This window comes from Danaus plexippus, chromosome 6, assembly GCF_018135715.1.
Source record: "Danaus plexippus chromosome 6, MEX_DaPlex, whole genome shotgun sequence".
Lineage (NCBI taxonomy): Eukaryota > Metazoa > Arthropoda > Insecta > Lepidoptera > Nymphalidae > Danaus > Danaus plexippus.
In genome coordinates, this window is record NC_083540.1 from 1,866,501 (window position 1) to 1,881,628 (window position 15,128).

The 15,128-nt window shown below is 34.6% G+C and overlaps 2 protein-coding genes across 7 annotated transcripts in view; both read right to left on the reverse strand.

Moving 5' to 3' along the window:
* LOC116778802 (guanine nucleotide exchange factor DBS-like) overlaps positions 1-15,128 on the reverse strand; it is a 55,012-nt gene that overhangs the window by 38,626 nt on the left and 1,258 nt on the right. The window contains exon 1 of one of the 6 annotated variants that reach the window (XM_061529723.1): positions 8,488-8,600. The exons of 4 other annotated variants lie outside the window; for them this stretch is intronic. In XM_061529723.1, the coding sequence (XP_061385707.1) occupies positions 8,488-8,530 (43 nt within the window). In that variant the 5' untranslated portion in view covers positions 8,531-8,600. Of the gene's footprint in view, positions 1-5,238; positions 5,488-8,487; positions 8,601-15,128 lie in introns of those variants that run through there. One more of the 6 variants, XM_061529722.1, reaches the window with a different exon arrangement.
* LOC116778805 (uncharacterized) lies at positions 8,857-13,789 on the reverse strand. Its single transcript, XM_032672832.2, has 4 exons — positions 13,576-13,789; positions 13,010-13,287; positions 12,669-12,899; positions 8,857-12,247 (listed from the first exon to the last, which is right to left on the reverse strand). The coding sequence occupies exons 2-4, from the start codon at positions 13,268-13,270 to the stop codon at positions 11,072-11,074; spliced, it is 1,668 nt and encodes a 555-aa protein (XP_032528723.1). The 5' UTR covers positions 13,271-13,287; positions 13,576-13,789; the 3' UTR covers positions 8,857-11,071.

Genomic DNA, 15,128 nt, shown 5'->3' on the forward strand with positions numbered 1-15,128 from the left:
CCGCTAAACATTATCGAAGGTAAGCCGCAATCGATGAGATAACTGGATCATGGAGAGGATGATAACATTATCGTGAGTATATAAATAAACCATGTATAGAATAATATCATTCGATAGTAATATTAACATAGAAGCCTCTGGCTTAATCTGAAAGAATGGTCAAATGGTTACTTGTTTGTAATCAACAAACGACAAATACTAAAAAAAATCTTGAGAGTATGATTGGTTTGCGGAAAGCATCCAAATCATTTAGTTCCGAAGGCGGAGAAACGAGGCCACAGTGGAATGCTGTAAACAGAATGGAACGATGGATAATTATTAACAACTAAATAGCAGGCGAGCGCCTCTTCTGGTTATAACTAGCATAACATATTGTAACACTAACTGACACGAGGAAAGAGTAAAAGAATTTTATATAAATAATAACAAAGGACTTTTAAAACACATCAGGTAAATATATAACAGAATAAAGATTACTTATAACATAATATAGTAAAAAGGACAAGTTACTTAAATATCTTTAGGAGAATAATAACAGCCGGTGATGCGAAATATTATCGGATGTGACTGATAAGACGTAACAGAGGTAAAAATCTTTTATGAATCCGTCTCTTAACATAAGCGAGATTTATGTGAAGAAATTTTTATTTATTTATAAAATAATAAGTAAAGAAATAATCAACATTTTGATGTTTTAAACAATATTAGGATTTAAAAACAAAAAACGGTTTCAAGAGATATTCGTTGATAGTAAACAATACCATAAAATACAAAGCGGTAATACGTCGAAGCACTGTCTGTAGTGCTTACAATCATTGTAACACAAATCAATGTGTCATAAGCGATACTAAAATTTGTTCAAGATTGAATAAACGTTAGTGCAATATACAAGCGACCTTGATACTTCAGCAACTCTGTGTCGTTGACGCGACAACCCGGCCATTGTTCTCGAGGCCTTGGTATAAGCCGTTTGATTTAAACAGAACTTTTTAACATTATTCGGGTGTTGCATGTTACTTGGGTGGTTAATAGTTTGTTTGTATTAAAAGTAATTCAACGTCCCGTTTCGACGATGAGCTTTGTTTATATTCCGAAGACGGTTAACCAATCAGAGCGCGTTGTTGTTTCCGTCATTGTAAATAAATTTTCGAAATATTTTTAACCTATTTAATTCTATGTTTAGTTTAAATATCTTCTATAAACAGAATTTGTGCAGAAAGTACTACTTCGTAACGGAAAAATTAACTTTTTAATTTTGTATGTCAGTAAGTACGTATAAGTATTCTTATTTCCCTGTGTACATATTTGTATAATTACTTAACAACAATGAAATATATTTGGAAACAATCTTTGTTTAAATAATTTCTCATAATACGTAATGTAATATGAACGTTCATATTTTGAATCTGACTATTGTGAATGGTGAGAAAATTTTTATTAATGCAATCTGGTTCACATTTTTTATAACATATATTAAATATAAATTTTGTTGAAATAAAGCCAAATTGTAGTAGGTATAAATAGGACTTAACCTATTGTCTGTCACTACGCTGGAGGTTTATCAATACATACAATGTGTAAAGGCTTATAAAGGCTCTAGAGCCACGGAAACCTAGATTCAGTATTCACAACAGTATAAATCAATGTAGTCGCCGGGGATCGTATCTGGTCTGGACAAGGTTCCCTTTTGGAATGATAAGACGGATTAACTTTAGTGTTACTATTTAGATATACTAGATATTATCAAACCGTCAATATTCAACCGTTTATTTCAAAGTTCAATAGCAGAATAGAAATGTCATTATTGACATCTAATGACATTACACACATTGGGAGTGTGACGTATTTAAACATTAAAGATATGACTGTGTGTGTGTTAGATATATATTTTGAAATAAGAATATTTTTGTGTACATATTTTTTAATAAAATATTTGTCATAAATTCAACTTTCGTCTGTTCCCGTAATGCTTTTTAAAAGCTACGAAGTTTTGGCTTCAAGTATTTATTATTAATGCCACTTTTATCTATTATTGGTTTGTATACGGCTTATAACGGCTTTCTTGCCAGGGGTCAGTTAAGCGAGTAATTACCTACCAACATTGTTAACATCGCTTCTACCCTCAACAGATAATTTAACCACACAAGCCAGTACCGCAAGAATGTAGAATATTTTATTATTGTTTAATTTTAATATAATCACACATACAAGAAATAATTGAAAAATATATGAATTTAATTTTCTAATATTTCTTTAAAAAGCACCAGAACTTTATATGCAAGAGATGTCGACTTATATCTTATATATTAAAAAAATCCAACGAGTTTAAACTGATTAAAAAAGAATTTTATGAGACTAATTTCACGAAAAAATACGTGCGTTCATATTTAAAAACAACTATAGGGTTTTCCATTAAGGGCGCTTGATCTTTGAAATGCAAAAAAAAATACATGTAGGAAAGATATTTGCGATTTTTTTTTTATTTGGAAGGTCTATCGACCCCATTATGTATGGAATATGACATCATTCAAATGACCGCCACGGCTTCGGTTGGTGGCGCGCACACGAAAGGTCCAATTTTCGATGACTCTGGCGCACTTGACTTTGAGGGCATCGGTGGTTTGCGGCTTGTTGGCATAGACCTGCGACTTAAGAAAACCCCACAAGAAAAAGTCCAGCGGGGTCAAATCGCACGATCTCGGTGGCCAGTTCACGTCGCCTCCGCGCGAGATGACCATGTCCAGAAATTGCTCGTGCAGAACTTCCATCGTAGCGTGTGCTGTGTGGCACGTAGCGCCGTCCTGTTGAAACCACATGTTGTCCAGATCCATATTCTCGATTTCAGGCCAAAAGAAGTTGGTTATCATCGACCGGTATCGCTCACCATTGACGGTGACGGCCACACCATTATCGTTTTCGAAAAAATACGGACCAATCACGCCTCCGGCCCAAAATCCGCACCAAACAGTCACTTTCTGCGGGTGCATTGCCACTTGGTGAACCTCGTGTGGATTGGTCTCGTCCCAAATACGGCAATTTTGCTTGTTGACATAGCCATTCATCCAAAAATGCGCCTCGTCGCTGAAGATGATTTTTTTGCCAAAATCGGCGTCAACTTCCAACTGCTCTAATGCCCAGTCAGCGAACACACGGCGCTGTCTATGGTCATTAACCTTGAGCTCTTGGGTCAGCTGGATCTTGTACGGGTGCAGGCTCAAGTCACAACGCAAAATTCGCCAAGTTGTCGTCTGCGAAAGGCCGAGTTCCTGTGCGCGACGCGGAATTGACTGCCGCGGGTTTTCGAGGACACTGTCGCGCACAGCGGCGATATTCTCGGCAGATCTCGCGTTACGTTGACGCACGGGAACCGGCTGATTGTTAACTGACCCGGTTGACTCGAATTTGTCCACCAATCGACGGATAGTCGACTCGGCAGGACGATCATCGCGACCGTAAAACGGGCGAAGTGCGCGGAACGTTGCTCGAACTGAAGACCCATTTTCATAAAACAATTTTATGATTTGCACGTGCTGCTCGACACTGTAACCTGCCATGGTGGTTTGGGAGGACGGAATGAATATAAAACACTGCATTTGACAGCTGTCACTCAAACAACATGGCCGCAATCAGCTGTCAAAGTTCAAGCGTCCCTATTGGAAAACCCTTTACTTATATTTGTTTTCGAAATTATGTTAGTGAAAAAATAATCTTGTGTATGTAAGTATATGTAGTCAAATTCAAAAACAAAACTACTTTTTGAGAACTACTAAAACGAAATATCGTATTTATACAGGATTCGGATTGTGTCAAATAATTGTTATTAATTACAATTAAATCGGTTGCTTTAACATTTTCTTTGAAATTCAAAATATAATTTATATCTTATTATTAACGTAATTTATAACATATGTTTATTTGGAGTAGCTTTTATCACGACGCACCTGGCGACTGACATTTATTCTACAGACACGAAGCTCCCACAGGAAATTGTATTACCTTCACGCGACGACGTTAAACACAGTACAATTTGTATACAAGTAATGTGTCTTGATTTGAGCTTATTTATAAGAAAACCGATTGAAAATAAATATAATATATAACAAATACATTTCTTAATACTGTTTCAGTTAGTGTGACTCTATTTAGAAAATTAAATTATGATTTTTTTATGACCTGCATAGATTTTCACTTAGTTGGTGCCAGTGAATGGTTTTGGATGTATTGATGTTAATTGTCCGTCCGTAAACTATAAAATGGATTTTTATGAATGTTTACAGTTAAGTGAGCCGTTATAGAATAGCACAGACTATAATAGCACTAAATTTAAATTCTAGGATATAATGCATTCCTGCGTTCATAGATAACGAAAGTTGATGAATATAAATCAGAATGTCCAAATATAGCAGCGGACATTAAATGTATTTGAAGTTTACATTTAACAAATAATCTTTACAAACATTAATGCCATTGTTTGTTACAATGCGTCCAAGGGAAGCCGGACAAACAAACTCCACGTAAACCCTTAAGGACTGGTATAACTTTATATTCGACAACGGGTTTCTTTGAGCACTTTAAGATTTATCGCCGCCCATTTGTTTTCTTCCGAAAGTTATAGAAAGAGGTTGAAATTCCCAAGTAAAATTTAACTTGCATCAAAGTGATAGAAGCCTTTAACAATGTATGAAATAAAATCATTAGCGCATTATCTGTCTAACATTTTCGAGCTAACGAGATTTCAGCTGTACACGAACGCGTATGGGAACTCGTTAAACCAGATCATCGGCATTTCTAAAGGGGGCTCCGAAAGCACTTTGGCTGTAAAGCATTTTTTATAATAACTAAGTAGCCTTATTATTTGAGCTTAGTCTTTTGTCTCCCGCAACGCTGCTAATAATAGGAGTGTGTGGTATTAACAGAAAACGCCGACTTAATAACAGTACCAACAAAGAGATATTATTTTAGCTTTATGTTTAAATAACAGCCATATTTATGTGGAAGTATGTTGCGTTAAAATAAAATATAAATTAATATCTTAAGTAATACGTCAGTATAATTCGTGTATTAGTTTGACGATTTCTTATTTGTATTGACTGTACTGCTTATCAATTAAAAAGTAAATAAGTATTAAATAGAAGCGACCAACTTAAATAAAACGCAAAACGATCGTTAAATTTATAATATAATTTACAAATTAAATCATTATCGGTATGTAAATTCTTTTATTCAATGGTTACTTACGACCTCTTCCAAAAAGTATTTCTAATTTGTTGGGCACTTCAAAACGTATTTTCATATCACTGGCTGTTTCACACAATCTATGCTCGATCGCCACGTTTCACAAAAAAAAAAACAATACGTCAAAATTTTCGAATTCGACTTAATAATTGGCGCGTCGACCTTAGTTAATGACGCGCATCGAATATACTCCGGTGACAACTGAGAGCGGACTGAGTGGCGAGCGAGTGCGAAGTAGCTGGCGTCCTTCCGTATGGGATGCCTCCCGCCTCGGCCTATATCCACTAAACTGAATACTACAGACGTGATGTAATCTATGACGAGACCAACAAATAGATAACATGAGATAACGTTACAAACTGTTAACGTAACAACGAAGATTTAAATATTCTACATGCATAATTCAGAAAATACTCCGATTCAGAATTGTTTTATTGTATCAACAGTACTAGACCCACATTAGTCACAATAAAATGCATGCTTAATATCACGTATTTCGTATTATCACACGCTGCATAGACAAACTCGTTGGTGTATACGAGGTAGTAATTATTGTTGCTCTATTTATAAATTTTCAGACGTAAAACGTATACACAATTATTACATAATTTTCATCGTTTTTTTATATAATGATAATTTATATATATATATATATATATATATATACGTTTAACCGAGTATTAAAAAAGAACCACTAGAACAGAATATAATAAGAATTTAACTTCAGCTCTTTATTTATAGCTACGGGGTTAGAGGCACACAATCCTACGTAACTGTAAACAGATTAATTTACGGTACTAATAAACAAAAACTTGCTTGAATATGTGTTGCATAAAAACATCTGGTGGATTCTAGTCATTAATAAATCCTTAGCGGACTCTCGTCATTAAAGTTTATCAATCAGCAAGGTCATTAACCTCATATGTATTCCAGGCTTTATATGAAACCCAGAATTACGTCAGATATTACATCATTTATGCGATTACCATGAGTGTATGGTGGCTTGTCTTGTATGGTGGTTGTAACCATAGCTGTCTATAATTTCTTAACTTAATAATGTTTAGAGTACTCCTAATAGTTAAATTGTCTTAAGTATATCATAATCCCGCATACACTAACTAAAAACTTCAGGTACGGCTAATGTTTTGTACGCAGAATAGTAATTTTATGTATAAACTATAAAGGTATTTGCAAAGCTTTAATGTGACAGAACTGACGGACAATGGCGATCGACCAAGGTATATCCAAAACTATTCTATTGTTATCCTAACATTCGAACGCTGTCTATTTTAGTTGTGGTGCATTAAGTATGTGTGAATATAATCATTTAACACACAATGTTAGTCGACGATTTATCTGCAGATACAGAAACTTAGATCACATACAACATTGACAGCAAAACAGTTTCCGTTCGAGGGTAGTTCGCAATAGAACCGATAACCTTGCTATTTATTACAAACGTAAAAAACTGATCAGAAGTATCATCAGAGTTTTATAAGGATCACTATCAAAACTTATGCAATCCAGTTTCCCGTTGACTCCGGGGATATGGATCGTTCTGCGGATAGCGGTGACCATAATTATACTTTCCAGTTTCTAGATATTCAGATTTCTATAATAAAAAACTTTCTTAATATCATTCTACTATCAGCTCTTACAATACCGTTATGTTCTCAATATGAAATATGTTGCTAAATACATACATGCATTCAAATCATGTATTGGCACTTCGCTGAAATGAGATCGGATATTATATTAAAGTATTTGATTTTTCACAAAAGCAAGCTATTGAAGTATATAGCAGGGGAGATTAAATTACAAATGTAAGACACGCTGGCATTCAGTAAAAGTCGGAACCGGGGGACATGACAATGCGGTCGGCAAACAAAAGCCGGCGGACTGCGCACTGCATAGCAATCAAGAAGCCTACGTCTAAGACCTTTGTCATATATACATCTCGGACGATTTGAGGTCGTTAAGAGTTGATATGGCCTAATGTATTTATTGTTTATGAAATAGCTTTTATAAAACACTAATACTTTTTTTTGGATATAATGAAAAACTTATTTAAAGATATTTAAAACGGACGATTAGTTTATATTTATAAATAACATCAATTTGGTTCCTTAAAGTCAATGTTGAATTTACTTCTATCAATATCGTTCAATTGGATTATTATAATAATTGGAATATCTTTCGTTTGGTGGTTTATCTATTTTTGTTAAAATTAATTACAGAATGTTCTTTATAAATTCATATTGAACTAATATATGTTAAAGCGTTGTTTACAAACAAAACAAAGGCCTACTGTTAAAATTATTTATATATGTATATATTTGTACGCAAAAATCATAATTGTAGACTGAAATAATATTATTATAACTTGACCTTTGTCAACCAAAATACTAATCAGCTAAATACATGAGAGTACCTTGAATTATTTGAGGATATGGCATTGAAAGGTTGATGAATGGTGATGTTGGTGATGGTAGTTGAAGCAATTTATTTAATTGTTAAGAAAATATTAATCTAAATAGCGTATTTCTATTCAATTCTGTTCCATTAAAAATGCAACTATAGTTAAAACTTAATACCGCAGGATGAGGCTGATTTAGAGCTTTGTAAGTGTAATTGACTTTCCCATAAGAAATTAACTTCGCGTTTCGTATAGCATATAAAATAGCTACGTATCCGATTACATAACACGGGAGTTACAAGTTTCTACCAATTCTTATACTTGAACAATTTACTCGAGCTTTTTATTGTCGTGTTAAACTAATACCCATTTTTCATAAAGCGAAGCACAAGTGCACTCCAGCGATGACTAACACTGGTACTGGAATAACATCAATGTTTGCATTGTGTTAATTCCATAAAGTTAACTATAACTTTATTATATAGATAGTATTGTTACTTAAATTCCATAACGTTAATGTAAACACAGTTGGATTAACGAATTTAAAGAAATAAATTTCGTATTTTTTTTATGACATTTTAAAAAGAAAAACAAAAGTTAGGGTTACGAGTCACCATATTAACGCGGGGGAATGCTGGAACACGATTGGTCAGTTTATTAAAAAAATAACAGCTGCAAATAATAGCCATAATCGTTTCGTGATTTGGATATCAACCATTCTGTTTTCAAATAATGGTTGCGAACACCATAAATATAAATTGCGTTACATAAGATTTATATCTATAATAGTGTAGTGTAGACATTATAACGAATTAATAAAAAAATAATAATCTTACTGGCACGACGTCCCCGTCTAGAAGTGCACTTCCAAAATTTCATTGACACGTCGAGGTCAAAAATATGTCACAGGACGGCCGGCGAGTCAAGTGAGTGTCGTCTAACTGGCCGAATGGAGACGAAACAATGACTTTTGTTTACAAATGGTTGACGAAGAGAATTTAATGAATCGTCAAGTGTCGGAGTTATCACGAGTGCGACGAACGCACACCCTTACAGAAACGCGAGACGGACGGCGGCGGCGGTAGTAGGATGGCGTGGGCAAGACGAACATCACTACTCAAGCGACCTGGAAACCGCCGATTGATACTAAATTAGCTCAGAGCTGGTATCCGTATACAGGGTTGGACTAAATAAAAAGAAAATGCTTGTGTAAAAAAGTTTATTCTCTATCACATCATGTCTCCTACTTTTAAAATTTTGGAATATAGATGCCAAACGTCATAACATTAGGATTCGAAGCAAGCCATGAAACGGACCAATATAATGTGGCATTGAAGATTAAAATGCGTATTAAAGTAAATAAAGTGACAGAAAATAAAAATGTACACAACAGTACAGATTACGTAATGTCCACAGATTAAAAACAAACATTAACCTGCTTCGAATCTACCAACGGACCAAGGGAGCTAGTAAACATCCGCGCTCCAATATACAACCTATTGTGTGAACCATTCCCAATGACATTTGTATACTCATAAATGGATACGAATCGACTTCGTTACATACAAAATAGTATCTTTGTTATTGTTCATTCTACTTATTTATTCTATTTTCAAGAGCGGACTCTTTGGATAACGTGTGATAATGTCCGCCGCCCCCCCAGATTATTATCCAGTTACAAAAATACACGGTAAGCATAAGTTCTAGGCACGGTTCTGTACTCTAATTATCGATTAAGATTACACACTTACGTCACTAGCATTACATATAACTTAACCAAAAATACTATCATACTTCTCGCCATTTAAAAACTTCTAAAAAATGTCTGCGGTATGAAAATAAATTTGTAATAAACGCCCTATTCGTTTCGTTTCGAGCATTATTTTTGTTCGTTGAGGATGTTATTACTTGTACAAATGGAAGGCAGATACAACTGAATACAAACTATAATTTCGAAGTCGGTAAAAACTGAGATGTATGTTAAACGACGATGACGTCACGACATCGTACGTCCAAATGATTTATTGTCATTTCAAATGATAATTCTACGAAATTAAATTTGAAATTTCTCTTTGCGGTGATCGAGGCGCATGTTACATCATCGGAGTATTAAGAAACAGTATTTGAGCTTTCAGCGTGACTAGTTTGCTATGATCCAGCCGCCTATACAATAATAAACATTAATTTAGAATATTATTTTTGGTGCTTATCATTAGTATTCCCTTTTAATTTATTATCTATTCCAGTCAGTGGGCTGTATTTTTTACACGGTTAGTTTTACACAACACTCCCATAAAACTTCACAACTTTTCTCTCTTCCTTGACTGTACATTGCACAAATAAAAATGTATAATTAAAAAAATTAAACATATGCATACACGAGGACGATTTAATCCATTACATATTGCAATTAAAATTTCTAAACTCTTCCAATTCAGTTAATCGCATCTTTGAACCGATGTGGAAAAATTATAATATTGGACATTTAAAATATGTATAAATTTTTTTAACTATGACATAATATAGGGTTTCATTGCCAGTAATGTTACTCTCAATTTGGGCATACAGAAAGAAAGCCAGTTAAAAATAAAATGATTAAAACATAAATCTCTAAAGACACAACAATGCCGACTAATAGCAACGCAGCCTCAGCCTTGCCGGTGCCCTTCATACATTATGTGCTAACTTACAATCTAAAACAAATTCAGACCTCATAGCAAACCGTAACTCCACTCAAACGCTCACACAACAGACTTCACAAATCATAGTAATCTATGAAAATTGATATGTATTACAAAAATACAAAATATAGACATGATTTAATTCCCAGAAGATCCTAACACTAAAACGCTACACCAAACAAACGTCCTCATCATATCAATGAATTACAAATTCACATCATAGTACAAAGGCACTGCTTTTTTTGATAAATAAAAATGTCATTTGTGATGAGCAATTCTAACTAAAAATTTAAATGTGTGAGATAAAAATAATCGTTCTCTACAACGCAATCCTATAATACGCGTTTTAAATTACAGATAATAAAGACGCATAATCAGAATTTCAAAAATAAAAATATAAACAGATTCCATTACATTTCAAATATACATATTTTTATATCTGTTAATTTAAAAAACAAATGTTCACAAATGAACCGCGGAATCGTCTAAAATTACCAAATCATAAAATATAAACTAGCGCTAGAATAATTGTGTAAATATGATTAATTTTATACTTAATAATAGTTGTTGGATCAGTTTCTAAACCAATACTGAAAGGGTCTAAGTATCCTTACTAGCTTATTGCCATAATTACAGGTGGCTCTTCATAAATATCATAGGGAGATATATGTTCTACTGTGGTCTTCGAGGATACCTCGTTTTCCACTTCTAACTCCACAGCTTTGAAGGCAATTTCCTGTCAATGTCTGTACCACGCGCCCTGCACTCTAGTTTGGAAGTGCGACACGGGTGTTACTATGTAAGCCTGCTGCGGTTGCTGCACCACCGCCAGCGGAATCACTTGTTGTGCCATTTCCACTGGCTGACCGCTATCTTCGGACACACCGAGCGGCTGAACGCAGTGCTGCTGCGAAACTTGCTGCACGCCGCCAACCTGCTGCGTCAGCACTTGTTGGTGCTGACTCACCTGCGGCACGAGCATCTGCTGCTGCATCTGTTGTTGCTGCGACGGCTGCTGCTGGTGTATTACCACATGCGGACCCTGGTTCTGCATTTGCTGGTGTTGCTGCACTTGGACTTGTTGCACTTGCTGCTGCTGTTGTTGTTGTGCTTGCTGCTGCGCTTGTTGTTCACGATCGTGTTCCTCTTTCTTCTTAGCTTCCATAGCTGCCTTTTTAGCTTCGGCTTTCTCTTTTTCTTGCTGTATCCTAATTGGATCCTTATTTTTATCATAGGACATGCACTTACCACTCCGGAATGGAACCAAGTCCTTAGGTATCTCCTGCTTTTTAGTTGCAAATTTAACATGAGGAAATTGATCCTTCATGAAAGCACGGAATGTTGAATATCCCATAAGTTTTACTCCAGGCTCCAAAATTTCTCCATATTCTTTATAAGCCTCAAACAAATGCTTTCTCGAGTCACCCTGAATAATAACAGTCTTGCTTGCTTTTTTACCTTCACCAGAAGGTTGAACATCTTTGGGAGAGCTTGCATGTTGCTTCAAATATTCCTTGAGGAAGTTTGTCGCGTGTTTATATATGTCGAGCGTGAAAGTGTTATATGGTTTCTTGCCAACATTGCCATGTATCCGAGGGGCTACACCGTGAGTCATGACATGCTGCCTAATGCGTTTGAGCTGATAGTGCGTCACGTTCTCCAAATACAGGAAAGCCTCTAAACAAACCTTTCTGCCTTGGTACACATAGCAGGCTCTTAATCTCCTCCTTACTTTATGTCTAGATGTTTCTGCTGGGTTAGCCAAACTAGCCATAGTTATCCCCATCAAGTACATGTCATGCTCGCTCTTAGTAAGTTCAGCTATGTTGAGTCTGTGACGGTAGACAGCTTCTGGATTTAGTCCTCGATAACAATTGTCCTTGCAGTCACAACCTCGCCTTAGTCTTTCTTTCACCTGAAATATTACATATGATTTGTCAATAAAAATTTATAGATTTTATATTTGTAATACATATGAAAAAAAATTGTTGTATATTATGAAATCTAAGTGGTTTTAAGATAAGTACATCAAAAAATTAAGAATAATTCAAATACTTAGTTCAAACAATGATTAAAGTTGAACTTTTTGTATCTTTATGTAATGCTAAAACTATATGGGGGATCATCTTCTTAGATTTGTTTTATTTGATAGTAAATACAGATAAAATTTCCAATATGATACCATGACTCAATATTTTAAGAACATCCATATATAATGTTGATATATTACAACTCAAAAGTAAAGATAGATTATCTTAACAACATTGAGTAAGTAAGTGAGTACATCAAATGTTAATGTTAGTGAACAAACAAATAAAAAAATATGTCTTATTAACCTGAGCTGGATTGTCCTCTAACTTATTATCAAGAACCTCTTCATCGCTATCAGTTTCAGCCATTTTTTTCTTTCTTTTAGTGCCAGTTTTCTTCTCAACTTTAGGTTTTGTCTCGACATCCATATCATTTCCTTCAATGTTTGTTTCAAACTCAATACTATATGTGCCTTGCATACTCTGCATATTGCCATCACCGTTTTCCACTTGTATTGTATGTCCTTGCCAAAGCACCTGTTCGAATAAATAAAATGCTTAATAAATTTTACACAACTGTATATTATAACGATTTTTATGGAGATTTTATATTTAAAATGAGAATGATATTATTTAATGTATAATACCTGTTCTTGATGTCCATTATAATTATGTTGTTGCATGTTTTGGCCTCCACCAAGTTCAAACACAGAATGTTGTCCCATAACAGGGGTGTGCCATTGAGCGCTCTCGCCATACTCGCCGCCACCGTTTTGATCCGATGGTATGGACACTATTATAGCCTCCTTGCTGTCAACACTGCGGCGCTCTACTGATAAAAGTGAATGCAGCACCTCACTTGCTTCCTTTTCAGCTGGATTTACTACTTCCATCTTCTCAAAAGACATATTTCCTCGACGCTACACTATAAGCGAACATTCACGTCAAATCACATGTACCTACTTACATACGTGTATGTACAATGGACATTGAGCGACTCGGCAAACCCGCCCCGTTCGCTTCAAGAATCTACAACCCCACGATTATCTCAAGAAAACCGCGATAACTTTTCAAATTCATGTAAATAAACATAACAAAAACCGTGCAATTATTAACCTTAATCGCGTTTTTTAAGTTTCATTATCGCATAGCGGATCGAACTCCCGTGGAATATTGGGCCATATAGTCATAGCAAAGAAAGAATCAAACTCACCTTTTTCGCCTTTTATTCGCAGCTGATACACTAAAACGTATATCCTTTTAATTACTCGTCCAATATAGAATGTATTACTTCACTTCATTTTGATATTATAGTCATAATTGAAGAGAAATGTACAAATATTTCTCAAAACTCACGGAAGCAATATGGCGATACACATTCCGTGAACAAAATCGGAGGACGCCGTAGAACACGTCGTTAGTACAGTGCGCCGACACTGCGCGTCGCTAGTGTCTGTGTTTCCGTATCGACGCTTTTTCATGTTTGATTCGCCCAAGCGCGCCAATTTTTAAAACTTGTTAAGTGTATTATTAACGTTACATTAATATTTTATGAAGAATTTAGGCTATAAGAATATTGAATCATACAGTTTTTTTTATAAAGTAGGGAAAATAAGCAGTTGGTTCTCGTAATGGAATGTCACCTAATAGCGACCCTATGGACTTTTACCATTTTAACCTTAAATATTTTATAGCTTTACAATAAAATGTTAGAGTAAAATATAAAACTATCGATTCCCGGGTTTTACTGGAACTTACCTGTGTGTTGTTTCTGTAAGGATTCACACAAGTAGATATCCCTTGAATAAGATAATCGGTGTCGTTTTACATTACGTTAATTTTATTTCTTGTCTAGTCTCTCTATAAATTACGTAGCATTAATAAAGTATGTACAGATCGATAAAAATGTAAAACCTTTTTTATAACGCGGTGATGGAAACAAGAATTATGAATCATAGCACGTATCAGGTGTAACAAAACGACGATATTATTATACGAAGCTTATAGGGAAGGAGGGTCGTCAGCGGCGTGGAACAAAATTCGAGATCCTGCCGTTCGCTAAACATTGATATTTTTCATATACATACATACATACAGTTCACATTCGACCGTCACCCAACTCCCGACTAGGGGGATATTAATTTCATCGAATCATTTCCTATAATACTGTTCCTCTTTTCATGGTTTTATAATAACTTTACAATAAAATCATTACAATTTTACAAAAAATCAACTATGGTATACCATTACAACTTATCGACAAATGTATAATTGTCACAAAATATAAATAAACAGTGTGTTTTACCGGTCATTTCACTTGTAACAGCTTATATTAAAAATATATATAATACCACTGCAGATAACCATTTTTCGCTTGTTAGAATAACTTCTCATTAAGTAGCAAATCAAACTTTTAAAATATTAATGAGTTTTTTCATACCTCAGGTTTTTACTAATTTCTTTTTAATTAAGTCTATGTGTAATTATTATATAATTAAGAATTATTATTGTCAGTAACTAGAATTCCTTAATTTGAAAATAGAATTGCTTCATTGAACATTATTCCGATGTCGTGATGTTACGCATCTAACAGCTAACTATTGTTTATATTAAAAACAATCAGCTGAAATAGAAAGTGCTTGTCATATTAACACCCGAAAATGTATTAGCTATAGTAACTACTTGTAATGTACATATTTTATTTATTAAAATCCAAATGGCATAACATTGAAAGTGTCAACGAAACAGTATTTGTACGTTGCATGT

Excerpts from the sequence above, each read along its gene's own strand:
- LOC116778805 (XM_032672832.2), bottom strand. The coding sequence starts at position 13,270 with ATGTCTTTTGAGAAGATGGAAGTAGTAAATCCAGCTGAAAAGGAAGCA. Across the intron at positions 12,900-13,009 it reads ATAATGGACATCAAGAACAG|GTGCTTTGGCAAGGACATAC; the intron begins GTATTATACATT and ends TTATTCGAACAG. Across the intron at positions 12,248-12,668 it reads TAGAGGACAATCCAGCTCAG|GTGAAAGAAAGACTAAGGCG; the intron begins GTTAATAAGACA and ends GTAATATTTCAG.